General features: G+C 38.2%; 1 protein-coding gene across 9 annotated transcripts in view; it reads right to left on the reverse strand.

The window, feature by feature from the left end:
* Positions 1–27,933, reverse strand: part of LOC131692479 (uncharacterized) — a 534,648-nt gene that overhangs the window by 300,805 nt on the left and 205,910 nt on the right. For 5 of the 9 annotated variants that reach the window (XM_058979544.1, XM_058979545.1, XM_058979542.1 and 2 more), the window contains one exon: positions 17,987–18,190. The exons of 2 other annotated variants lie outside the window; for them this stretch is intronic. In XM_058979544.1, coding sequence (XP_058835527.1) covers positions 17,987–18,190 — 204 coding nt within the window. The remainder of the gene's footprint in view (positions 1–17,986; positions 18,191–27,933) is intronic. 2 more of the 9 variants (XM_058979546.1, XM_058979548.1) reach the window with 1 other exon arrangement.

The following is a 27,933-nucleotide window of genomic DNA, read 5'->3' on the forward strand; positions in this document are numbered from 1 at the left end:
TTTTCCGGCGCTCAACACATCGCACTCTATACGGCCAGAACAATCCATTGGATGTTTGCTGCCAGCTCTTCAACAACTTTTATCATTATTTTGATTTTAAACGAAGACAATACACAATCTATTCAGTTCATATTTACAGAATACATTGGATCAAGTGAATGTCTATAAACCGTGAAATAGCTTCCAAACTTGGAAACACCAAGGTGACCTAGCAAACGACGAAAACTGAACAAACCTTTATTACGAGGGAATAAGCTGAACAATAGCCAGTATCCAGCTAAATTGTTTGTTGGGGGCTTCAAAAACAGACTTGGGATGCCCTTAAGGCGGACGTCTGTCATCTTTACCATGGTGACTAGTTGTAATCATTTACGGAAGTGGGATACGACATGATTGAATTTTCTGAAGATGTTGTGATCACTTCACTTCAAAGTGTTGTAAACAGGAGTGCCGGAATGTAAATTCCGTTAAAACCAGGGCCGTCTTAAGACCTGGGTACAACTGAGCCGAGAGGCCCCTTTAATTGAACAGGTATAAACTGCTGTAGAGTAGGATGATCAAAAATCGATCCTCGGCATCAGGGAGCCATCTATGCCACCTTGAGATTTATTTTTCAAATTTAAACCAGATCATTCAACCATGTTAAAGTATTAAAAATACTGTAGGAATCAAAATATATGGTGAAAAAGTTTTAGATTTCCTTCACTATAGGTGGCATTGTAAATGTACACATACCGTTGAAAAACGGAATATGATTTTGATAAATCTTAGAAAGATATTAGCATTTCTGACCAATCTGACCGAAAGTGGCAAAGGGCCTAACACACTATATGCAGTGGAGTGGGACAAAAATTACATTCCAGCTCCGAGCAACTTTTTAGGTACCATTTGGGTCCTAGAACAACTGTGCAAATTCTTAGCTCGATCCCTGAAACTATATTTTTGCGCCCGCTGTTTAAAGTTTACATGGGATTTTGTATGGGAAAATGAACATTCACAAACAATTTCTCCAGGAGTCGCCCATTGCTTCCTAAAAATAAACCGTTATGTGGCTTTTATAGGAAATTTAACAAAGAAACAAAGTCTCGAAAACCACGAAACGATCTGACGCTTGAGAAAAAAGTTATTAAGCTGAAACCGATTGATGCTCTGACTATTGATAAAATATTCATTTTTTCTAGCACCACTGCTGTTGGTTGTCCAATTATTAAACATTTTGTTTTGATCTACTCCAAATGTGTCTAAATCAATTATCTGTACTGTTTGGCCACTTCAGAATAGTTTTGAGGGATAAATTAAGGCTTCTTTTGAACATAATTAGAGAAAGTTAAAAATTTTGCATATAATTTGATCGTCAGCAGCAGTGGTGCTATGCAAAGTGAAATTTTTATCGATCTTCAGGGCATCAATCGGTTTTTTCCTAATAACTTTTTCCACAAATTTCCTATTAAAATTCGACATCTATTTATTTTTAGGAGGTAACGGGCGACTCTTGGACGAATTAATTTGCAAAAGACGATTTTCCCATACGAAATCCCATGTAAACTTTAAACGGTGGGCGCAAAAATATTGTTTCACCGATCGAGCTTAAAATTTGCAGAGTTGTTCTGGGAGCTAAATGGGACCCAAAAAGTTACTCGGAGCAAAATTTTATTTTTTTCATGCAACCGTGTCTCACTTTAATATGCAGTTGTGGGAGTTCGAACTCATGTGAGCTGCGTACAGTGTAACGGAATTACCAGCTGCGCTATTCCCTCTCCATATGATATAATCATAGTTGTAAGACGTTGTTTGAGGCTGAAGAGTGCCTACGTCAATAATGAGAAACTACAATGTCGACGATTCATTCAATAATTGTCCTTACACTATGATAACCTAGGAAAAACAATAAAATTCAACTTGTTAATAGATTACGACTACGTGATTTACAAAAGTTTCATTGATTAGTATAATGTTGTTCTCAATTTCTTACTGTTCCTGATAAGATGCAGCTGGAAAAAATCAATTGCCAGCTTTAAAAAAAAATTACATTTTGTTCAATCATAATTCAACTACATTTGCAGATGACAATATTGAATATTGCAGCCATTGAAATCAATCGAAATTATATCAAACCTAAGTGCGCGATTCGATGTTTATTCATTTTAGATATTCGCATTTTTTGCTGCAGGAATAGAACGATTCTTTGAAATAGTGTCTCTTCGTGCACAAATTGTTGGTAAAGTAGATTTTTATTATAGATTTTGAAAGAAGTTTTGTGCTTTCTTTTATAGTGAACGGCTCGGCGAGGAGAAGATAGCAAACAAATATTATAAGTAATATTAACATTTTCATATTCAACGAATTAGTATCTCAAAAACGGCTCCGGAACTTAGGTGGCATTATTAAATAATAACAATAATTAGCATTTTCACCCTTCGAAAGTACCTAACCGAAATACCTTCATTGTTACGTAAACAAATAAACATAATGAAACATCAAAATTACTCGAACCTATTAATATGAGCAACACAATTCATTTCAATAGTACACTACCACAACTATCAGAAGTTCATTCATAATCAACCACAAACAGAAATGCAATTATCTACCAACTTAGCTCATCAAAGACGAAAAGCAAATGCTATACCACTAAGACTGCAATATTATACAAAATTTTAGCCCAAACATGAATAAAAATTTGAGTAAAAATCATTTCCACATCAGTTATGTAAAAAAGTCGAAATAGGAAACGCACGCTGCTGTGAGGCACAAATCCTCGTCTTCTTGCGGGATACGTTCCATTTGAGCAAGCATATTCTGATTACTGATTCTGGCGGCCTAAAATATTTTTGATAAGGCGGAGTGTCGTACAAAATAACATAATTGGTTCTGTACCAGACTATGACGGCGTAGTGTAAAATGCGTAATCTGGCCGCGAAAGTATCGTGTGACCTCAAGAAGTCTAGGAGTTATTTTTGGAGGTTTTTATGTAGATTTGTCTATTCACAATCTCCGATATGATGAAGGAATTAGCCACATGCGCGGATCGCTTTCCAAACAAAGAATTCTTGTTCCACTTTTTGTACAGCTTCCTTGTGAAAATTTTGCCGCTCCTGTTTGGTGCCTTTCGAACTTTCCATACGTGTTGTAGAAAAAATATTTCATTGTTTTTGCTCAAACTGAATTGAAACTTGAATCGATATGTTGGATTAACGTTTGAATTGGTCCAATACCATCCTGGTCATGCAGTTCCTCGTTTCCTACCGCTACTATCACTCCGTTAGATTGTCTGATACTCTTTAAACGTCACATAGGATAAGGTGCAATGTGCGAATCTGAGCAACTGATCCATTGCAGTGGCGGATCCAGGGGGAGGGTCCTGGGGGTTCGGACCCCCCCGAAAATTTTTAACTTTTTGAGAAATTTAAAAAAAAATCTATTTTAAATTTGTTCTAAATTCAAAATTATTCCAAACCAGATTCAACCACGGAAACTGATTTAGGGTATTACATATCACGCACTGTAGAACGAGTATTTCAAAATCGAAATTTCGGACCCCCTCCGAAATTTTTTTCTGTATCCGCTGATCCATTGTTACGCACGCTAAAGAGTTATAAACAATTGAGTGCTACTATTTTTTGGAACATAGCCTTATCATTCTGATTCATCCTCAGTTGAGGGCTCCTAAAAGCCCGAAGCCCCTGGCCCTGTCTCAGTGTGCCCATGCGTAAAGACGGTACTGGTTAAAACAATTATAATCCTATTTACCCGAAGAAGGCACTATTCCATATCGAGACTTTTGCTGGACGGAACTGTAGTTAGAGTGTGCTTCGAAATGAAGTACTTTAGAATTATTATTAAATAAAAATTTGAGCAGATTGTAAGCAAGGCAACTAGGTACATCAGGTGACTTAATTTTAAGTTACTGAAAATAAGAAGTCATAAACAAGTATTATCTGGGGATTGCACAGTACATTTGGGTTCTGAAAGATTTTCCTATAAAAACCTTGTTTCAGAAAATGAAGGCTGGCTGCAGGCCATGCTAAATTTTGAAACTACCTTTAAATGCATTGAGACTGAACGGTCAACTCGACAACCAGATTGCCCTATGCTATGATTCTCCCTAAAGAGAAAATTGGTTGAAACCACGTTTGTACGTAAATGGCACAGAAATTATAACTAAATTACTGTAAACCGGGGTGACATTGATCAAGTAAGTAATCATTACATATTTTTAGACACAACACATTTTTTTTCAAGTTTAATATTTTTAAACCATGTACTGATGTATGGAGAACAAGATTGGATGGTTTTACCTAAAGTTGTCCGCTTGCAGCTATTTTTCCAAAAATGATTTAAAGTTGAAGTCCGTTTTCGTGTTCCGGGGTGACTTTGATAACCTGCATGTTCACCCACATTAAGTTATTGATGTTAACGTTTTTCATTCAAATGTTTGTTTACACTAATTCTGGAAAGATACTCATTGTTAAATAGTTGTTAATTGGTATTATACAAAGTATTTCAATGTGCTGCATAATTCGAGTAACAAAAATTCGTATAATTTGTATCCAACTAGAATAAAAGATTCTGGAAACCTTTAAAACTACTAAAATTGTTTTATTTCAGTGCTTTATCAATGTACAAAATGTTTCATCCATTTTAACACGTTGGAATATTGAACAATAAAAAAAATTGCGAGTTTTAGCTTAAAAATATTTGAAATAATTGCCAACTAGTTTCAAAAAAAAATGTATTTAAAATAAACAAACTCTTTAAAGTAAATTTGGTACATCCCACTCTACAGGAAAATAAAATCTCGCTTGTAATTTATTACTCTTGCTCAAATCTGAGATTTATTTGTTTTATAAAAAATAGACACTTTATGAAGCTTCGTAAAAATCAGGCAAAGTTAAATTTCGGTTTTTTGTAGTTTTTGTATCCAAAAACCGAACAAAATACTTAAAAAGTATAACAAACCAGTATTTCATAAGTTTAGAGTAAAAATCATTTCAAACTAAAATGATTTGGTAGACTATTTTGGTTTAATAAGCGATCTACGAAAAAAGTTTCGAGTGATCAAAGTCACCCCGGTTTACGGTACCATGGGAGTCTCGCTCTTCTGATTCTGGTAAGCGGGAACCATTCGACCGCTTAAATCACGAATTAATACAGTCCACACAGTTACCAGTTCGTCGATCAACGCTTGTCCGTTCTGCTCGAAACTTCCACACTCACCTTTTAAATGCGATGTTTTCCAAAAATTATCGATCGCCCAACGTATTGATCAAGTGGAAAAGAAAAATCTCTGCATTAACTGTTTATCTTCATCCCAACTCTTGCGGTGTTGCTCATCCAGTACATGCAGACTATGCAACCAGGAACACAATACCATGCTCCACCAACCAACAAACAAGCGGTCAGTAGCTCAATCGAAGGCACCTAGCTCGAACAGGCAACCCAACCGAGCCAATTCATCGAACCAATCTCCCTCGCACTCTCGGCCTATCCCGTTATCTGAATCCCAATCGCCAGCAGCCACTGCCTCTAGCCTCGTCTCCACCACTCTAGTCGGTTTTTCTCGGAATGTTGATGCAACGGTTTTACTACAGACAGCCGTCATCAAAGTCGTCGGTTCACATGGAAACCATCAGTGACCTAGAGCGCTATTAGATTCTGCATCCCAGTTGAGTCTTAGTCCAGAAACTCAAGCTTCGTCGCATTTCCGATCGTCAAGAAATAGGAGGTATGGGTAACTCAATCGTCGTCTTCTATTATGCCGTTGTCATTCTGATAGGTTCTTGCTGCACCGATTTCACTGCTCAGACACGGTGTCATATTTTGAAGAAAATTAATCGAATTACCAGTGAAATGACTTGATTCGTCACAATGGACCATCCGCTCCAATGTCGTATTAGCTGATCCGCAGTTCCACGAGCCTGCACCTATTGATATCCTAATTGGAATGGAGATGTATTACGATCTACTCTTGGAAGGTATTACAAAGCTGGGACCCGAAAAGCCAATCCTACAGAATACCGTTTTTGGCTGGGTTGCATCAGGTAAAATAGGATCCAACCCACAATCAACTCCTAAGCTCGTCCATGTATCAAGCACGCTGCGGGTGGTATTAGACGCATCATGTCGATCTGACAGCGGCATATCTCTGAATCAGGCATTGATAGTGGGTCCAGTAATCCAGGATTACTGGATTTGTTGGCAATTATACTCCGTGTTCGTATACTTCGGCATATGATTATCGCAGACTTAGAGAAGATGTTTCGCCAAATTCGGATACACCCTACGGACTACCCACTGCAACGAATTCTATGTACATCTTCTGAATCTCTCCGCACATTCGAATTAGTGACCTACGGTACGGCCTCTGCTCCATATCTAGCGATGAAGTGCCTACAGCAGCTGTCAAGAGATGGGTCGAAGAAATTCCCCATGCATTATTAATCCTGGAGAATGATTTTTATATGGACGACATGTTGACCGGTGTCGACGATGACGAAGAGGTAGTGGAATTTTGTAGAGAACTTCTATGTTTGCTAAAATCTGCCGGTTCGGCCGGTTGCCTTCACAAATGGGCATCCAACTCATCTACCATTTTGTCAATAATTCCCACTGGTTTGCGAGATGAACGTGTTTGCCTTACTTTCGATTCACCGTCAACGACGACCTTGGGTTAGCAGTGGCATCCATCCGATGACATGTTCCATTATTCCGTTCCTGATTGGGCCGATCTACTCGGACTGATCGGACCGATCGTAGTCTTAGCCAAAATCTTCATCCAATCACTTTGAAAAAAATCGAAAAATAGGGACGAACCGTTGAACGACGCTCAGCAGCAGTACTGGCGAAATTTTCGTAGCAGCTTAGAAGACGCTGTATCGTTAGTTATACCTCGATGGGCAGCCGCCGCCAGTGTTCCAGTACTCATTCCGTGGATTTTGTGACGCTTCCGAGAAGGCATGTGGTGCCTTTCATTATTTACGAACAGTTTCAAGATACGGAACTATCTCCGTGCGCCTAATGGCCGCCAAATCAAAGGTCGCGGCTCTTGGGGACTCGAAAAAGTAAAGGTGTGTCTGTACTGTATTCCAAGGTTGGAGCTTTCGGTTATGCTTCTTTTGAGCCACCTCTACCACAAGGTCCAAACTAGCACCGGACTCAACATCAAATCATTTTTTTGGACTGGCTCGATGAAAACCCTTCGTTGGCTCAGTTCCTGTTCATCACGATGGAAAACTTTTATGGCCAATTGAGTGTCGGAGGTGCAGCACCTCACTGCTGGTAGCATCTGGGCACATGTTCCAGGTATAGAAAACCCAGCAGATATGATAGGTGTATCCCGCTTAACTTAAGGAAATGGAAATGAAATGAAAATGGTGGAATGGTTCACCATGGCTCAGTGGCGGATCCAGGGGGAGGGTCTTGGGGGTCCGGACCCTCCCCCCCGAATTTTTTTAACTTCTTGAGAAATTTTAAAATAGTTTCTATTTTAAATTCGTTCTAAACTCAAAATCATTCCAAACCAGATTCGACCACCAAAAACTGATTTTAATTAAATGAGGTTATTACTTATCACATATTGTACAATGAATATTTCAAAATCAAAATTTCGGACCCCCTCCGAATTTTTTTTCTGGATCCGCTCCTGCCATGGCTTGATCAACCATCCCGCTTTCAACCCGCGCTAATTCCACATACAGCTGTTAACTTGCCAATACACATACTAGAAGAAAGATCAGTATCGCTTCCTGTTCAGGTGCAGCCACCAAATGAAATATTTTCACTACGCTGGTCGTTTTGTGCTCTTATTCGCTCCGTGGCGCTTGTTTGTCTTTTCCATCATAACGCCAAACCCGAAAATGGTAATAATCGGAGATTTGGACTCCTACGTACGGTTGAGGTAGATGAAGCCGTCAAAACATTGGTTAGATTAGCACGGTTTGAAACCTGTTTCTAAAGATATTATCCCCAGGTTGGAGCAAACTCCGATTTGAAAACCCATGCCCCAATACTGGTTGACGGAGTTCTGCGTGTTCGTGGTCGACTATGACATGCAGTCATTTCCGAGAATAGGAAACATCCAATGATCCTGCAAGCGCGACATCCGTTAACTAAAGCTATCATGATACACTATCCACGCTTCAGCTTCTCGTGGCATGCGTCCGAGAAAAGTTTTGGCCGCTTTGAATCCGCGATTTGGCACGTCAAGTGGTGTATACCTGAATAAACTGCTTTCGTTGTCGTCCCCACAATCTTGAGCAATTTATGGGAGACGCCGCCAGAGAGAGAGAGAGAGTTAGTCCAACACTACCCTTTCTCAGCACCGGGGTAGATCTTTGCGGGCCGTTCCAGTACCATAAAATTAAAAAAAAAACATCACCCATCAAGCCTTTCGTAGCAACATTCGTGTGCCTTGTTACTAAGGCAATCCATACAGAGTTCAGCTCGTCTACGAACTCTCAACTGCAGCATTTATAGCAGCACTGTATCGGTTGATTGCTCGTAGAGGGAAACCAAATTTTATCGAATGTGATCACGCCAAGAGCTTCAAAGGAACAGCAAGCTGATCAATCGAAACAGTTTTAAACAGGCCATACACGATACGATTGGTCGTACGACCGGTCGTACGATTTGACCGTCTGAACAATTTTCGCCTCTGTCGTACAACCCGGTCGAGTCGTATGGTAGTTTGACATGCTTAAAAACTGGTCGTACGACCAGTTGTATGTATGAGTGAAAATTTGTAGGTATATGTTTTTTCTGCCAAATTCGCCAGAGAATCTGTTTCGTTTGTCGTGCAGATTCATTCACCTAGTGATGTAATTGTGCATTTCTTTTACTATTATCATGGTAGGTTATACTCAAAATTATATATAAAATTGATCCTTGTTGCACCTAGATTCAATCTAAACATCCCGATGATAGTATTTTAGGCAGATTTGATATAGTGCTATATATAATTAATATATATTCTTCTCGACAAGTGAGACTTTAGAATTAGTTCTTAATTTTTCATCGTTACGTGTAAACGTGTAAATATAAGCGCAAAACTGTTTCCATTTGAGTGTTATTTGGACGTTTTTCAAAGACCACTAGCAACATGAAAAGGCTAATTTGCTGTACTACATGTAATTTATGAGAAATCGAAAAAAACATTTTTTAAAGAGCTGATAATTATAATTCATCAATCGTAAAACAGTTCAGAACAAATCGATGACAGAGGAAAGTCAATAATAGTTGCGATTGAGAAGATCTGTACGTTGACTAATCATAATATTCGGCATAGAAAATCTTGTAATTTGTCAGCCAGCCTAGTATTATTAGAATATATAGGCTCGATTGGCACGTTCCTCATGTTATTATTTATGTTGTTTTGAATTTCTCATAAAAGAAATGCATAAAACTCGCTCAAACTTTCAAGACTTTTTCCTTATATACAAATCGACTTAGCTCGAAGATTTGGGTCAATGTTTCGCTCTCTCTGTGTTTATTATAGTAAGGTTTAAAAAGATTCAAAAGCTTGGCCTGTAGTGTATTGGTGCTGTGTGAGGCTCTCTTTCGTACCTTACCACTACAAAACTCCTTACTCTTTGTTCGCCCTTCTTCCCCACGGAACTGCATCAAGGTATTATTTTGTGGGAGAGAGGGCGTTGTGCTTTCTTCGCACCAATTTCTTTTGCTCACGAGTTTTCCGCAGCTATCTTGGAACCTCACTTGATGCATGAAATGGCTCGTCCTTTGAGTACATTTAGCTCTTGACTCTTCTCTTGCTTGTCTTCTCCATCTATTACGTCACCATTTTGCTCTTGTCTCAGTAAGCCGTTTAGCTGCTGATTTCCGATTGTCAATAAGCTGCCAGCGTTATTACAATCTTCTAGGATAGTCCACAGCGGTGAACTCACCCTACCTCACTGAGTTTTTTGACGGAGGAATTTCTCTCCAGTTTTATCGACATCTACTCGGACTGTGTGTGTATGTGTGTATATGCAAGAGTAAGTAGGTGGCAAACTCACATTCGTGTTTCTTAGCATTGGCTGAACTGATCCTATCCAAACCAATTTCAACTAAAAGGCCTAACACCCAGACAGCACGCTATTGATTTGTTTTTGATTCTGATGTTTAGTTTCTAAGATATTGTTTGAATGAGTAAAAATGGATTTGGCTAAGTTGAGGTCAATGGCATCTTCGGAGAATTTGTTGGATGTAATATGGTCTTTCTTTTGGTATTGTGTTTTCACATATTAATCCCCCTATAAGCGAAATATTTAAAAAATATTTTAATTTTTTAAATATTTCGCTTATAGGGGGATTAATATGTGAAAACACAATACCAAAAGAAAGACCATATTACATCCAACAAATTCTCCGAAGATGCCATTGACCTTTGTGATTATATTGAGATGGTGTCTTCTGCAAATTTATAGCTTTATTTATTATTTTATTTCGGAAATGTAAAAGGATGAGATCAGCACATATTTTGGAAGCTTAAATAATTGATGTTGAGCACATTTTCCATAAAAACCCACCTAACAGTGTGAAATTTTTCTTCTAATATTTCTTTAAGACCTAACTTAAATGAAAACCTAGTGATTGGAGGCTATAGTTACATTTGTAGGACCATTGTCTCACAAATTTTATTTGTCTTTGTATTGGTGACAATACATAAACCACTTTGATTGTTAACCATTCTTCTCTCATTCGTTCGTTTGTTTGGGTAGTTTGTGTTAAAAAGTGTCCTAAATTAATGGATACAATTAAGGGGGTGAACTGCTTTAGCAGACAAAAAAAAACATGTTTTCGTGATTTTTGGATAGGAAAAGTTCTAGTTATTTGAAAATGTATGTGTTTTTTGTAATCACATTGGAAATGCTAAAATAAAAATTTTCCTTGGAAATCTTCACAAAAAGGCGAAGTCAAAGACTATTTAGTTTCTGTAATACCTAATTGGCGGAAAAAGTGCAGTTCGTAATTCTTGTTGAAATTAATGATACAATAAAGATTTTATTTTCCGTAACTTTTTTCTGCGGTTTTCTAAAAAAAAATGTGTTTTCGGTATACATTTTTTATTTTAGTGTGCTACAGAAATGGTTAAAACGGGTTTTCTGGTGATATTGTTTGTTGGAATCTTCAATAGGCTATCTGAAAAATTGTTATTTTCTCTAACCAAGATTGCAAAATTTTAATAAGGGTTACACCAGTGTAGGGCACGAAAAAATAGGCATGTTTCGGAAATTTCACTTGACGCATTGTAACGAGGAATCGAGTACCCGTAAATTACGATTTATAATACAAGTTCTAATGTACAAATAATGAATTTGTCAACTATTTTCAACATCGGTTGGATAGTATTTTCCAACAGGCGAGTTCTTTTGGTCCATGGCTGGAAATCTGTCTCCCGTAATCTTTGATCTAGAGCAAAAAACAAAAAAATTTACGATTCTTTAGAACAATAGAAATCGACGTACGTAGGGTTTTTTTAGACACTTCTATTTCCCAACAAGGGTGCATTTTGTTGGAAAATAGAATTATTAGAAAATGTTATAAAAATCGATAAAAAAAATTGCTCAAAAAAACCCCTACGTGCGATACTGACAAGCCATTTGGAACATTTTTTTCCTTAAAAAATCCTTTATTGATAACCCAAGTAACAATTGAAGTTTTATAGCACGCTACAAGTGCAATGTGTGTTTTTGAGGGGCTATAAAACTATCATAAAACTAAAATTGTTACCAGGGAACTTTCTAATTTGTTTTTTGGCATTAGGATTAGTAATAATGATGCAAATCAAAATCCTTTGTTCAATCACTAGCTATTGTGAGTCCAACGGTATCCGAAATATGTTGCTCACTGCTAGGTCACGTTTAGAAAAAGTCCATATCGAAATAATCGCGCTGAGGTAGCGTGTTATCAAAAGCTGCAATTTTAGTTCTAGTTCTCAGATCGGCATGAACATTTGAATAAACGCAATTAATGATATGTACTTCAAATATACGCAATATTTTTTTTTATTTTTTGCCCAAGCACAATATATAGGGTAATTACGGGAGAGATGCCGCGTCATGACCCTATATACGACATATAGAAAGTGCGGCCTTTCTATATCGCGTATATAGGGTCACTTTTATATGGTAATATGTTATTGTGAGTTTGTCTTTTGAAGAATTACAACACTGGAGATGTAAAATTATCCTTATTATTACCTTACAATTTTTTTTAATAATGATTATGTGCGTCCAGTTGCATCACGGAGTGTCAAAAGTTTTTCATTACCACATTAAAAATTTTTTTTTTTAATTTTTCGATTTTTTTTTGGTAAATCGTGTATCGGTTGATAAGCTGGGACGTTTTAGAAGGCATTTTGATCCTGAGCACGGTCGTCCATAATTTCAGAGGAAAATGTCGTCGTGCGGCATCTCTTCCATACAATTGGGAGAGATGCCGCATCAAAATTGCGGGTGAGATGCCGCACTCGATGGCGGAGGATACTTAGCTAAAATGTATTTTTTCACCTCGAAATGTCATTAAATGATCATTTGCGTCAGGTATAGATTATTAATAAGGTATATCCACAAATTTACGGACCTAAAACAGTGGCATATAGGAATATGAGTCTATTTATTTATATGTTTGAACGGGCGATATGTATCTAAGTACTAGTTACTTCGGTTTGTTCTTTAAAGCTTCAGGCACTAATTTTAGTAAACGGAATTGATTTGTAGTGATCTCAATCTTGGCATGAAAATGAAAATTTCGACGAATTGATGCTTTTTAAAATGAATCTTTCAAGAACAAACCAAAGTTATATAAATATATTACAACCAAAAACTGCTTTTAAGGAACCCATACCAATATATCGCTCGTACAAACATATAAATAAACAGTACCCTTAATTAAGTTACTCCAACTAAACCGTTACACAAGGTTGCAAAAATAAAATATTTTTAAAATGTTGAATAAAAAATGTTTCTAGAAATGGTATTACCCCCTTAAGAAAAATGAAGGTGCTGGTCGATTTATAGGTGTAATCAAACTTCATGAAACTCAGCTGAAGACCCCTAATCACAAAAACATCAATGATAGCTAAAAATATTTTTGTTCACCATTTTTCAGTTTGTGACCATGGTGCGGCATCTCTCCCGCAATGACCTTTTTTTCATAAAAATGTTCATGGAAATTTGATGAATTTTTTTTTCATGAAAAAAACCATTTCACAGTATTTTCGAAACTTGGTTTTAATAAATGTGCGGCATCTCTCCCCAAATTACCCTATAGTCCCTGAAGAGAATTGAGTTTTCCATTTATATTGAATTGAATGAAGAACATAAACATTTTATTCATAAAGTAATAGTAATAAGTTGATTGTCCGCTTATGTTAGTGGGTTTTTTTTACTTTACCTTTGATTTGATTTGATTTTCGAAATTTCTTGCAATGATATTGTCCCATGCTAATTTTCGTCCTCCGGCATGTGCTGGAAGTTGCGATGGCTACTCCAACCCTCAACCACGAGTACGCCCAACCTCGATGGCTTCAAGATGACTCAAGAATGCTGTGGATGTTGCTCGTTTTGCGATGACTGAAGTCCTGAAGGATAGTCCTACGACATATTCAACTATCCGAAAACAACGAACGTAACTGCTGACGTCGCTGCATGCAACGATATAGACGACGACAACATTTGAACTATTGGCGACTCGTCTAACGGTCGCATGACAACCACCACAGGATCATCGTATTCGTTTACATTGAAAGGTTCGACCTTTAAACAGGGACCGGCATATGTTGGAGCAACCCTAGGCAAGCGTCATGAAATTATATGACTTCGGATTGGCCTTTTGCTGATTCCCTTTGCTCTGAATTACCATATATAGTCATATGTATCGAGATAGTCGAAAATAAATAGTCGAATAAGGCACATCTCCTCCTACCTACATAACCATCGTATATTAGTGCGACAAGTTCAAGTCAATGTCTATAAGCCGTGAATTAACTATCAAGCTTGGAAACACCATGCTAAACTTCAAAAACAGACTAGGGATGCCCTTAAGGAGGACGTCTGTCATCTTTACTATGGTGATAACCCTTTTATGACCAACTTTTTTCTCGTGCATGTAGGGTTCCAAAACTATTTTTACTTGAAAACGGTGGGGTCAAGAAACACGAAAAGCATTTTTTCATAAAGATAGGTGCTTTCCTCGCGGTGCTAGAAGATGCTCATTTTTTACCTTCATATGCTCAATACAATTCTAGAATACTTGCAATAGCCCAATTGCGTAGAAAACGTAACCAAAGACAGTCTAAATTGATAAGTTTTATCATTTTTCAATAATATTGCAGCATAACAAAGATATATAAAAATTAATTTTTAGTCGTCAACTTAAACTGTCCCTGGCAGCACTGCTCCATTGGAATCCAACCAGATTAATTGCAATAACTTTAGTTCTAGAGCTGATCCTTCTAACTGTTAATACTCAAATGAAAGGCAATAGTTACAGTAATTAGCCTTACTTATTTTTGTGAGCAAATCTTGCCTCAATCAAAAGTTATAGCTGTTCAAAAACGTTGTTGTCCACAAACAACATGGGCATGAATGGGTTAACTGAAATGGGATACGACATGATTGAATTTTCAGGAGGTGTTGTGATAACTTGACTTCGAAGTGTTGTAAACAGGAGCATCTAATAGTAAATCCCGTCAAAACAATTATAATCCTATTTACTCGAAGAAGGCAATCATTTTTTCTGGACGGAATAATTTTTGCAGTGTGCTTCGAAATAAAGTACTTTGGAATTATTACTAGATAAAAATTTGAACAGATTGCAAGCAAGGCAACTAGGTACATCAGGTACTCAATTTTATTTTACTGAAAATATGTAGTCATAAACATGTATTATCTGGGGATTGTACAGGATATATTTGGATTCAGAAGGCTTTTCCTATAAAAACCTTTTTTTTTGAAAATGAATGCTGGCTGCAGGCCATGCTAAACTTTGAAACTACTTTCAAATGCATTTAGACTGAACGGTCAGCTTGGGAACGAGATATAAACCTCACTAAAGAGAAAATTGGTTGAAACCACGTTTGTACGTAAAGGGCACAGAAACTATAATTAAATTAGTTATGGAAATACGTTTCGAGTTGTGTCTTCGTTTTTGAAGCTAGCGTCAATCAGGCGCTAGCCCTAAGTTAGTGTCGGATTCTACTGAGAGGAATTCGAAATACATCCCTATAACTAATTTAAAATAGCACTATTTTGCGTCCATACTCAGAAAGTCACAATTATATAAGAGGACCCCCTTAAGCATGAAGAATCATAGTTTTGAAATGATTTCCTGTAAATACAATTACTGAATTGTTTGATTATTTTACTATTATATCAAAATTTGTAGCATGTTGGATTCCAGAGTAGTTCTAGTACTTTGAAGATAGCTATCTTCACAGTGCAAGAGCTTCTCTCTGGAATGCTTTTTTAAATATTTATAGTTGGGACTTTTTTGGTGGTATCATACGGCGAAACAAGTCAAAATGGTGAGAGTTAAACGAAAAGCAATTATTTAAAAAAAAAATCCCCTCAGACAATGGGTTCGAAACTGCAACCCTTGGGACTCCGGTCCAATGCAAAAACCCTTATGCTCTCCCTGGGCTATGATGACGCCCCAAGAGGAACACATGATTATCGTATTAACGACAACACATTTAATTTCCCTACTCGATACCAAGGCCGGGGTCTTTATTATCGTCTGATGTCTGATTTTAGTTCGTTGCCCATCGTACTTCGATGAGTGACAGAACTAACGCAGACTGTCAATTTCTAGTCCCTTGCCTAGTTAACAGAGGTATGACGGAAGCGAAACCCACCGTTCGAATTAAACAATTAATTCATTTTTTTTGGGTTATTTAAGCACTATGCTATATTTCTCCTTAGTGGAGGAAAATTTAGGTTAAATATATTTTTCCTCCATTAAGGAGAAAATTGTTTAAAATCTTTGCGCGTGAAGGGCACAAAACTCACACCTTAATTAGTTATGGTGTTTGCGTTTCGGCTTCGTTTCATCAAAATCCGACACTAGCTTAGTGACAGGACTAAGCTAGCGCCGCATTCTGATGAGACGAATTCGAAACGCAAAGTCCACAACTAATTTACCTAATTTAAGATTTTTTTGGCTGTATGTTATAGTTGTCTTGAACTTAAAATAAGCTAACTAATGTCGAATACGATCCGCACAACCTTCTCATACTAAATTTAAAAATCCACCATCATTTATCCGATATCTGCATCCATTAAGCCGCAATATCTTAAAAGGGGCTTGACAAAAACACACACACACACAAACATACGAACAGGAATATATTCACCTCCACAATCCGCTCCGTCACTTCCGAGCCCAAAACTATCCTCGGAACACCGCCCCGACGGAACTCGACCATCGTCGGGTCCGCATTCACACAGATACGTCGGCGGAGGTGGAAACTCAAGTAGATCTTCGACCCGAAAACTTCGTGCTGAATCTCGACTTTCGGATCGACGAATCCCGCCAGCAGCAGTGCGACCAGCCTGCGGTGACAGGCCCAGCCGGTCAAGCTCCCAGTAATTACCTTCAACACTTTTATTGCCGTAATTATTGCGGATGTCGTCGTCGCCACCGGGCGTGACCCCACCCGCCGCTGCTATCCGATGGCCTTCATTAGTCCCTACTGGGCAGTCTACGGCTACGACAGCAGAGATGGAATCATCATCAACAGTTGCAGCAGCAGCAGTCGAATCGACCCGATGGACACGTGTGTTTGTCACACGTGCACTTGCAGCCTGATCCCAATCGGCAGCGTGGGGATAAATTTCATTTGAATTTAAATTAATCCAATTACGATTTGGCTGATTTGCTACATTTAATTTTGAATGTTGCTCGTTAGAGATTCCTGGAAGGATTTGGCCGGGGATGGGATCGGCTTTATCGACCGGTGATGTGGTGGAAGGGATGCCTCCATCGGGTCGACCGCTGTTTGTAATTAGTTTTTCATTGTAATTATGATTTTCATCTATTATTTCATTTAATAATTGGTCGTTTGTTTTTAGCGGCGTTGTATGCTGGTGCTGCTGATGTGGATGGTGGATGTGCTTGTGACGTTTGTCGAAGTGATTGGCAGTTGCATTCTCCTGGTGGCAATCAGTCACGGTAATCAGTGGCGTTGGAGTCGGTGGCTTGGAACTGCAATCAATATTTGAACTAGAAATCACATTTGAATTTATATTAAAATCATCCCGTGTGATGGTTAGATCGTCGAGAATTTGAGAGTCATTGTGGCTTGAGTGGATAGGTGTTGAAGGTTTGCTGGACGTACGTTTCGATGCCGCTGTTCTAGTTTTGAATGGGGGCTTTGATTGAATTCCATCACGATGGAGACCTACATCATCCTGGAATGTGTTAGCGGCAGCAGCAGCAGCCGAATGAGAACGACCCACATGTTCACACCTTTCTATGTCATGACTAGTTGTGGAAACCGGGTGCTCACGATTTTCTCTTTGGTTTATCGGATTTTCGTGAAGACGTAAGCGAATTTCTATTCCTATGCCACTCTGAAGTTGATCGATCGGTAGAAAATATCGTCTCGGTGGAGGCGGTGGCGGCGTAGATGGTTCTGGTTCCCACTCGACACCAAAGACCGCCGCTTCGTCATGTGGTTCTATTTTTTGCGCAGCAACCGAAACATCCAACGATAGGGGCATTTCACGTTCACTTCCATCGCCCTGTTTGATGGCATTATTTTCATCGTCACAAACTTTTTCCTGCCATCGTTTGTCATAAACTCCATTATCACTCCGACCCTGCTGCTCGGTGTCACCCTTTCTGCCCCAGTCCACCAGGACGACATTCGCCTTGTCGAACATTGTCCGCAGTGGATCGATTTTGTGTTGCTTTCGAACTCGTTCGTCAAAATACACACTCTCGTTGCTGCCATAGCGACGAGCGCCGTCGTATGCAAAGGACCCACCTTCTGCTGCCCCGATGGCAGGACTCCTGTCGCGGGGAGAAAGACTCCTTGCCGGCGGCCAGATATTGTCGCAAGATCGATGCCTCGGCAAACGACGATTGATCAGGAGCACGGTGTCACGGTTGATGCAGGGTGTCTTCGCTCGCTCCGCTCCCGGAATTGGCTCCCGTTGCCTCGACCTGCTGGGACGTTGCTGCCAGCCTGCTTTGATTTTGAGTTTTTTTTTCGATATTTATGGGTGCCAGCGTGGACATCAGGCAGGATAGGTCGAGAAAAAAGGGGAAAATAATAGCGGTTATCAATCTTTTGAATAAGCGTACACAGGAAGGAACAAGAACAAAGACACACTGAACGCAAATGTGACTAGGTCTGGTGCGTGTATGTGTGTGTACGTGTGGATGGAGAAAAAGTATACTTTGGGATGTTGGGCGATCTGTTGGCTGCTGGGATGATGTATGTGTTCGGTGCAAGGCTGTGTCGTCAGTACTCATGAATGTTTTATATCAATGAGCATTTGTTAAGGGAAAATAGAGATAGAAGTTGCTGAAAGTTATTAAAAGTAAGAAAATTAAATGAAAAATACTGTTATGCTAAGTTTAGTTTTGCTTATACTATTTTTTAATAGTCTTACTGATTAATTGTATTTTATGTACAATTAACTAAGTTTATAGTTCATAAGAAAACATACCGCGCACCTAAAAATTTTCATCTTCCTGTTTTTACGTTCACAGGTAAATTTGACCCAAGCATTTCTAACTTCTGACATGAAGAAGAACGTGTGGTTAATAGTAGGCCACTGATTTTTTGAATCAATGCATTTAAATATATTTACATGCTAAATAGTTATTGTTCAATTAACTTAAAATCTTCTTAGGTATAATTAATTATCGAATAGAAGACATTCAAACTGTTAAATTATTTCAATCGTCGTCGCGGAATACACAATAAGAATTTGTGTAAAGATACTGACATACAATATAGGTGGTAGTAGTCGATGTAGAGAGTGTAAGTTTCATCGAACAATTTATCCAAAACGCTTACGATAAATTCATTCAAACTATGAAAATGGCAGCCAGATTTGTAAACATCCCGTTTGCACAAGTAAAATCGGTTTAGCGAAAAGTTTTCGACATAAGGCAGCTGTCGTTGATGAATCAGCTCTTCTTCTTGGTATTCCAACGTGTGCTTCAACTTATACACCGTTAGGGATTTTTGTAATAACACATTTAAATTACGCAACTTTCCTCTTCTTTTATAAATTCCTTCATTAAACGACGAATGAAGCGGATTCACTGTGGAGTCGGATAGTTTTACAAACTTTCTGATTTCATCTATATAAGTCAGTGCTTCGAAAATTCAAAATCAAATGCCCATTTCTGCTTGTATTTACCGGAACCAACATTCAGATTCACCGCCTTCTTCTTAATTTATTAAGGGGGTGGTGGGGGTGTGGTAAAGCTTTCAGCGTGAAAAAAACACTTTTTTTGAATTTTTGCTTGAAGCGAATTGATCATAACTTGTGTACATTATAGTATATCATTTCAATAACATGCTGTAATTTTTGTATGCAAAAATATCGACAAACGACTCGGTGACTTTTTGTAGAAAGTTTCTGGAAAAAACATGATTTGCGGTGTTACCTGTGATTCAACAGCTACTTAACCGATTTCTTTCAAACTTTACATACACATTCTATGTTAAAAATACCTAACCCCTACGTCGAGTTTTTGAGATATTTTGATTTTAGGCTTTTTTCATGCTTTCATTAGCCTTCCGCCATTTTCTTGTGATACCTTCAGATTCAAATAATACTATTTTCACCTCATACGACCAAATGATGTTACAATCGTCGACAGTCCATTAAATATGATCCTTTGCTCACTGCAGCCGCTTTTTAAAATTTTTCTCTGATGACGGTTTAACATTTCTTATAAAAGAAATGTATAGAATTCGCTCAAACTTTCAAGATTTTTCAAAAAATGCTTTATTCAAGTAATGATCAACACTTCATTTAGTAATAAATTGAACTCCCATCATTTTTGAAAAACAAGCTTCGGCATGTAATCATTAAGATTTTCTATATATTTTACTTTGAGCTTGTCCTAGAATGATTTGATTGCTTTCATTTATCCAACAAATGCCGTAGCGAATGAAACTTGTATTTAAAAATGATGGGAATTCGATTGACTACTAAATGTAGTATTTATTATTGATTATTACGTGAATAAGCATGTTTTTTTGGGAAATCCGTATTTTCCTAGTGAAGGTGTAATTTTTTATTTTGATTATAGAGACATTCGCCTCATTTTCGGGGTGGAAAAATCTTTAACCCTATGTGCGAGGTTGGGAATCGAATACAGGTGAACTGCGCACACGGCAATCGATATACCAACTATGAATTATATATGTACCGATATATTGCTTAATAAAATTATAATAAGTTTAGCTGCTACTACCTGCAACTCTGCAAACTATAGCCCCTTAAAGTTAGAGTAAAAAATGCAGAAAACAGTCATAAATCCTTAAAACGAAGAGATACCCATTTAGAATGTCAAAAAATGTATTTTTAATTAGTTTAGTTCAATTTTTGACTTCTAGCTCCACCAGGCTCTACTGATTCCTTTTATGGCCCTTAGTAATTGTGCAAATTTTGGTACCGATCGGTTGTGTCTACGGACCCTACAAAAATTTCAAAGTTTATATGGAAATTTGTATGGAAAATCGGTTAACATTGAAAATAAATTCTTAAAAAATCACCTCATCAACCAATTAATCAGAACACTAGTTATCACTAGGAATCTTCTCAGTCGAAATCTAGAATGGTTATGACGACGTCATTCAAACAAAGCCATTGATTGTATGTGTTTGTAATGCAAGCGTATATATTGCGAAAATGCTATAAATTTGTAGTAATACAAATACCCCACACTCTATTCGTATCTTACTAGTTATTACCCACTCGGGATAAACATGTTACGCCGGCCCTGGGAGCAGCAAAAGATGTCTCCATATGGAAACTATCAGAGTCATATTCCTGATCCAAGAGAGCATAACGATTTGTCTTGGTGAGTTCTTTTTAGTATTTCTGCTGATATGCGCGCGGAGCATGGTTATATGGACTCTTCTGCCAATTACTACCCGTCATGAGTATGAAAGGACATATCGTTTTTCCCGTCCAGTGTGATTGCCATGCAAAATCTTTGCTCATTGGAACAAGGGACCTTGGAACAACCAACCCCATGCTTCAGTAGATCCACACATGACAAACTTGAATCCATGGCAACACCGTCGATCTCAACTTTGTGAGCGGCCATTTAGACTCGATAGTTCTGCATAAATGGCTCGTCGCCAGTAACGTTATTTACTTGCTTTAGACAGATACCATAATTCTGAGCTTGTCAAGGTGAACTTTTGAGATATTTGTCACGATCGAATATTTTTGCGTGGATTTGCTTTGATCCGAAAGAAGATCAGATATGGGATGCCCAAGTTCAACGTCTATAATTAGATTTATGTCTTTGATGGCGACAACTGGTTTTAGGAGAGTTTATTTATGTGCGGGCTTGACGCCCAAAGCAAACTGAAAATTTAAAAAAAAATATGATGAAAGAGACAGAAACGGGAGATATAAATAAATTGAAAGACAGAGGATAGTAAAGAAAAATATCAGTTGTCTTCTTTTGTGACTTGATGCTACCGATTTTCTTCGAAGTGTGTGTAAAAATCATAAAAAGCATCTTTGTTTAATTCGTATGTGTAAAAAATGGGTGGATTTTATCTACCGTGATAACACCTGAACTAGTGATTCAAATCTAATGATATGCACCACAATCAACAATCCACAAACTAGGTCACAGTTCCTAAGAATTGTCTTGATGGTCCTTATATACAGATATAGCACATCGAAAAAAGATGCTATGCAAAATTTGAGCTCAATCGGAAAATAACGTAATGTAACATCGACATCTGATGTAGAGGTAATCTTTTTTAAAAAAGTATCACGAGATGATACAAGATCCGAAAAATGCTTACCGACGTTTCATGCCTTTCTAAGATATTTTGCTTAAAAAAATCTTCAAAATTTTCAGAAAATTTTAAGTTTGGAAAGGCAGCTTTAATCATAAATCATAAAAAATCCAGGTAACATTAACATTAGATCTGGCTACTTCATAATGAATTAAATTTGAATATTCCAAGGTGTGTCTGTTTATAAAACTCGATGGGTGCTTTTTTCCTATACAAAATATACACGCTCCTGAATGGATGTCGCTTTCAAACACCTAGCGTCAACTGATTTCCTGAATATATGGTTCAAGATTTTTGGCTGGAATTTACATGATATGAGTGAAGATCAAACATTTGGAATTTTGATCGATTTTTTTAGAAATCGGAGTTTTTCATGTTTTTCAGCTATCGGTACCTAATAAATATAACGGTGGGTAAAGGAACTAAAATTTTAGTAAGTCTTCGTATTATTGTATAATAGAGGCGAGTTGAATTCCCTAATAAATCATTAGCTCAGTAAACTAATCTACAATCCTCCATCCGTCGCCTTCAAATATCTGACTTCGAATGATATTAGAGACAAATCTGCTGCGAACTTAAGCTCCATATTGATGGCTTTGCCCGAAATAAGCTTATAATAGGCTAGTTAGATCAGGTTCGCCTTAGACGGCTTGATTAGATTTCAAGTTGCGGTAAGGCATCGTTGTAGAGTTTTGTGAAACGTGGTAGGCGCCGATGTTCCAACTATGGTGGAAGTGGGCTGGAGTCTTGCCCAGAGGAATGAGTTCTCGAAGCGGTAGCGGTGAGATGTCTCATAAGGTCAACGAAGACGAGATACAAGACAGCAATTTCATTCTTCAAGTCCTTGTTCGAATTTTTTTTTGTTCGATTTATTACTCTTTGAGGTTTCCAATCAGGGGATCCTTGTTGTTTCTATGGGTGGGAGTTTGGAGAAGGTGGTACCATTATTTGTCATAAAATTTGGATGATGCTCTGATCTTGGGGTTAGTTTGACATTTGGGAACCTTAACATAACGGAAGAATATGCGCACTTAGTGGATTCACAATGATTCTATGTAAGAAAGAAGTGATCAGTTTTGCCGACCCTTGAACTTAACAGTAACAGTAGTAGGTTCCGACAGTATAAAGGACTAAGTCACTTTCCGCTTGTCCGGATATGCCGCAGACACAAGTGTTTCGCATTTTAAACGCCATAACATCCTGACTTCTGCGATAGAAGACAAAGGATTATGTCGCCGGGAAACTCTAAGCTTGCTCAAATGATCCTATTCCGCGCTTTTCTAAACGTTCTTCCTTTAGCTCCTTTACTCAAGGGATAAGTACTAAACTTGGGTAAAACTTTCTTCACGCACACATTCTCATTCCATGTGGGTGTACATTCAAAAACATTAAATATGTGTGCGTTTACTGGTATTAAGTCGATCTGTTAGATACTGATGAGACAAAATCAAAACGACAATCCATGACTTTCTGACTAAGCCACTGTGTTAATTTCATATTCCAATTATCTCCACAACTTCAAATTGTTTACTTTCCGATTTCCCGAAGTAAAAAAAATACATATTTTCACTGCTAAAAACGGTAAACGGCATTCCCAACAATAAATCCAGCGTACCGCTGAAGAAAATCGGCTAATTGGCACTCTGATTCGAAAAGCCTCTTCCCGTCCACCGATTACCGTGCACCGCAGATATACATGGGCTTGATTATTCCAACAGATTATTATCATCACAAGCGAACAAATTCCGATTGCACGGAAAACCGCTTCCAACCCGACGGATAAAATGCTCTCCTGTGTTTCGCATTTCAGCCAGTGGCAATTTGTACGCGCGGACCAATAAAATACAGACAATCATAATATTTTGAAATTTATACGATTTAAGGCATAAATGCTGTACGTCCGAGCAGGGGTCCGATCCGAAATCGTTAACCATTTCGAAATCGATCGATCCGCACTCTGGAACGGGGTTTATGCTGAAATTAATTGCAACGCAGGCAGTGAATTGTTCGACAGTGTTGACCATTCAAATGAATCCTCAATCAGTGCACATTTGTTGGCTCAATACGGCTTCCAATTGCTGTAAAATTACACTTTTTGTGCTAACGCGATAAAAATTAAAATGTAAATCAATAGCTAATATTTCTCTACCCGAAAGTAATTCGATTTACGTTAACGGACGAAAGTTTTCAGAGACATAAACAACACGATCAACGGGCGGTGAGTGATGTCCCTGTACCGAATAAAACTCCCCCGTCCAAAATATGTCCATCATTGAGTGACGAAGTTCGAACGAACAAACTGAAAATAAAATTAAACTATACGCTCAATATATTCCAAGTTTTGACAAGGGTCAGCCTCCCGTTTCGACGCAACAACACCCGCAAATGCTTTGGTCGTTTTCATCCAATAGACTCTATTGTTTCCGATATTGATGAGGGTTTCCGTCCGAGAAGGGGTTGACCACACGACGGAGCATCGAGCAATCGGGAAATGATTGATGAATCCTCCGCAAGACTTCATTTGCCGGTTAACCATATTTTTCACTCCTAGAACAAAAGCAACAACGGGACGAGACAAAGTTTTTGGCAGATCGATTAAATTAAAACCCATTTCAGAATTGCTCTACGAGAACCGAGTGGGAATGAGGCAAATGAACCTGTCGAAACGGGTCATGCCCGAAGGGTAGATTCCTTCTAAGGTACCATCAGTGTGTCGAACATTCGCAGTTGGGTTGGAGGGACCAATATTAATTGCATGATCAAGCAAATAATTGGGGACCGATTTTGTTTTTTTTCTCTCACATCTATTTGGTTCTATCTTCTTAATTAAGGTTGGGAAATGTAATAACCCAGAATTTTTTTTACCAACCCTGACCTGACTCAAACTAACAAGGGTTTTCTTCGTTATCCACTCGTAATTCAATAGTTGGACTATTTCTCTCGATCAATTGCAGTATCAACTTGTTAAGAACTTAATAAACCATATCTAGAAAAGAAAATTCACACCTTGAACAGTACTCGTCAAATTAGCTGCAAATCACCGCTCGACGACATCAAAGGCTCGGACAGCACAAACATCATCCACTGACTGATGGTTAATCAGCATTTTCCTAACTCAAGACAGCAAGCAGATAACGTCCCCTGCCAAGCAACCCTGGTGACAATCAGCAGCAGCGTTTGGTTGAGGGAAAAGTTTAAATTGCCCCTGATCGCTCACGTTGCGCAATAATTCCCTTTTCGCTTACCGCTCGCCCGGTTGGCTGCTTCTCATCCTAGCAACTGTAGATATATGCTTTCGAACTCACACCCTTGCTGGCGTTCTGATGAAAAGCAAGGGTTGCTGTTGCTCGTTGCCGGAATATTTTGTGTGGCGAAACTTTTCCAGTCCCAAAGTGCTTATCAATCATCCCACGTCGCATTTGTTGGCCATTTTCATAAACTTTCGCAGTGGATTGAAAAATCACTCGTCGGCTACCGATTGCAGGACGGTTTTTTAGGAACGAAGAACAATAAGAAAAACCGAAGGATTGTTGGGACGGTTGGACGGCTTGTCATCTACAATGTGCGGGCCGTCATTTGACGCGGCCGGTTTCCGCAAGCGGGCCTTTCGCTTGATAACAACAATTACAACCGAGAAAGCAAAGTTTTATCTCGACGAACGGTCTTGTTGTTGAAGCGCGAGGACAGGAGTAATTATGGAAAATGGAAAATAGCTCTCTATAATTTTAGAAATCATCATCACTTATGGAAAATACGTTGACCAGAATGGAAGGTGTTAGTTTAATATACACGCTAATCCAACAAAATTTACTATCATTTTTTCCTCTTTTTATTCATCCAGATTGTCCAGTGTTATTCGGAAAATAATTATTTGTACCAATAATGATTTGCTGCGGGCAAAATTTGCCGGTCATAAATCAGTCACGAAGAAAATTGAAATTATGTCCCCCCTTATCCGATCACGGCAAAGAATTTATGGTTGCAAGTTTACCATCCTGCCACTCTCGTAATCGTCGCAATTAGTCGTTCGTTACGATGCTGAAGAAAAAAACAAACTTGTCACGCAAAGTAGTAAATTAGGCATCAGGCGGAATACACTAACTATGGCTGGATATTCAGCGTGAGGCAGCAATAGAGAGAAAAATCCGGAAATCAAAACAATACAACCTTTAGCTCCCAATCACGCAGAGCAAGAAACGTGCCGTAAAACCCAATTTCGGACTTGTCTTTATTATTCTTTTCATAGTTCCATTCACAAATAGTGTATTTTATTCGGACATAAAAGTGTTGGGTACACAATAATAAGCTGTTTGGTCAGTTGGATCGTGTTTGATTTCGAGGCAAGTTAAGCCAATTTTTGATTGCATTCTGATCCCATTATTTCTTTTTGAGATATTCAAATAAACCAAATAATGAGCTTCCTTTGGTCGTCAAACGGTGAGTTTATTATTTATGACATTTATTCCTTAAGGTGAAGATATGTGGAAGCCAGCAACGCACGCTTGTTGCTAGGCACCGACGCGCTTGTTTACATTGAGGAAAATGGAATTCGAAGTGAGAATTCAAACGTACAAATAAGAGTTTTCGGACATTTTCCTTCGGTAATCTGCACATTGGCAGAAAATTTGAAGTTTAGTTAGTGTACGATTAAAGTTTCGCGGGTGCTTTTGCAGTGGTGTGTTAATAAAAGTGCATTTGAAAAAGTGTTCTGAAAATGAGAAGAAGAAAAATAAAAGCGTTTCGAAAAGAGACCCTAAGTGAAGAGGGGTGATATTTTCGCACAAAATAAGAGCTATAGATGGAATTCCGTCAAAAACTCGGGTTGATTGTATAGGAAGATGTTCTAGCTTCCTCAAGTAGCAGTTTCGTGGCACACCAGCAAGGTTAGTGTGTAGAAAAACGTATTTTTATATTTGCTCATGTCAGATACATGGTAAGGCAGGGGAGAGGGGTGTGTGCGGCGTAGAAGCTATGTTGTGGCTCGCATGTATAATGTCCTTAAACCGGCGACGACTGGGTTCTATTAGCCTTCTGTTGATAGTAGCAGGATGAGAGGATGCCAATGGATCTAGGTGTGAAACCACTACCCTAAAAATAAGAAGTTGATCAGTGATCAGTTCCAAGTTCTCGTGAACTCAGATACCATACAAACCCCTAGACGACCATGAATATGGTCCGTACCAAGTTGCACAATCATCAAAACACCATTAAACAGCCTCAATAACCGATAAATACACCAAAATATGGTTTTATATGGTCTCTACCGATATTCACGACAATGGAGTTCCCATTTAAAACACTAGCAAAACGCTATTGAGTAGAAGGTGACCATTATCATGGGGGTATTATGGGCTTTTCCTTTGCTTTGGAATCACACGTCTAACGAAATAACACATCCGTTGTTGAACACCGCCTACTCAGTTTTATCACGAGAGAATAAGTACATGGTTCATGGCTACCTCCTTCGCGCTGAAAAAAAATTAGTAAAAATAAACAAATTTTGGTTTTAAATGACAATTTTCCCGTTTGATATAGTGACAAACAAGATTCAGGTTTGATTCAATCAATACTGTTGGTTGTAATTACCAACAAATTAATTTGTTGGCTTTTCAGTAGTTTCAACAAATATTTCGTTTGAAACAACAAAATCATGATAAATTTAACCGAACAAACAAGTTCGAAGAAATAAAAACAAATCTTTTGTTTTAACCAGAGGAGAGAACAACTCAAATTTAAGATTCTGTTTGTTTTTAACAAAGGGATCTGTTAGATCTAACAAATTTTATTTTGATTCAACAATGTTTCTATTTAAAGTGTAAACACAAGTATTTGTTGAACTAAACCAATTACATGCTTTCGAAAAACGCCCATTTCAGTTTGAAACAGTCATTCGTCACGTTTCAGATTCAACTAAACGTTTT

The sequence above is a fragment of the Topomyia yanbarensis genome, chromosome 3, assembly GCF_030247195.1.
Source record: "Topomyia yanbarensis strain Yona2022 chromosome 3, ASM3024719v1, whole genome shotgun sequence".
Taxonomy (NCBI): domain Eukaryota; kingdom Metazoa; phylum Arthropoda; class Insecta; order Diptera; family Culicidae; genus Topomyia; species Topomyia yanbarensis.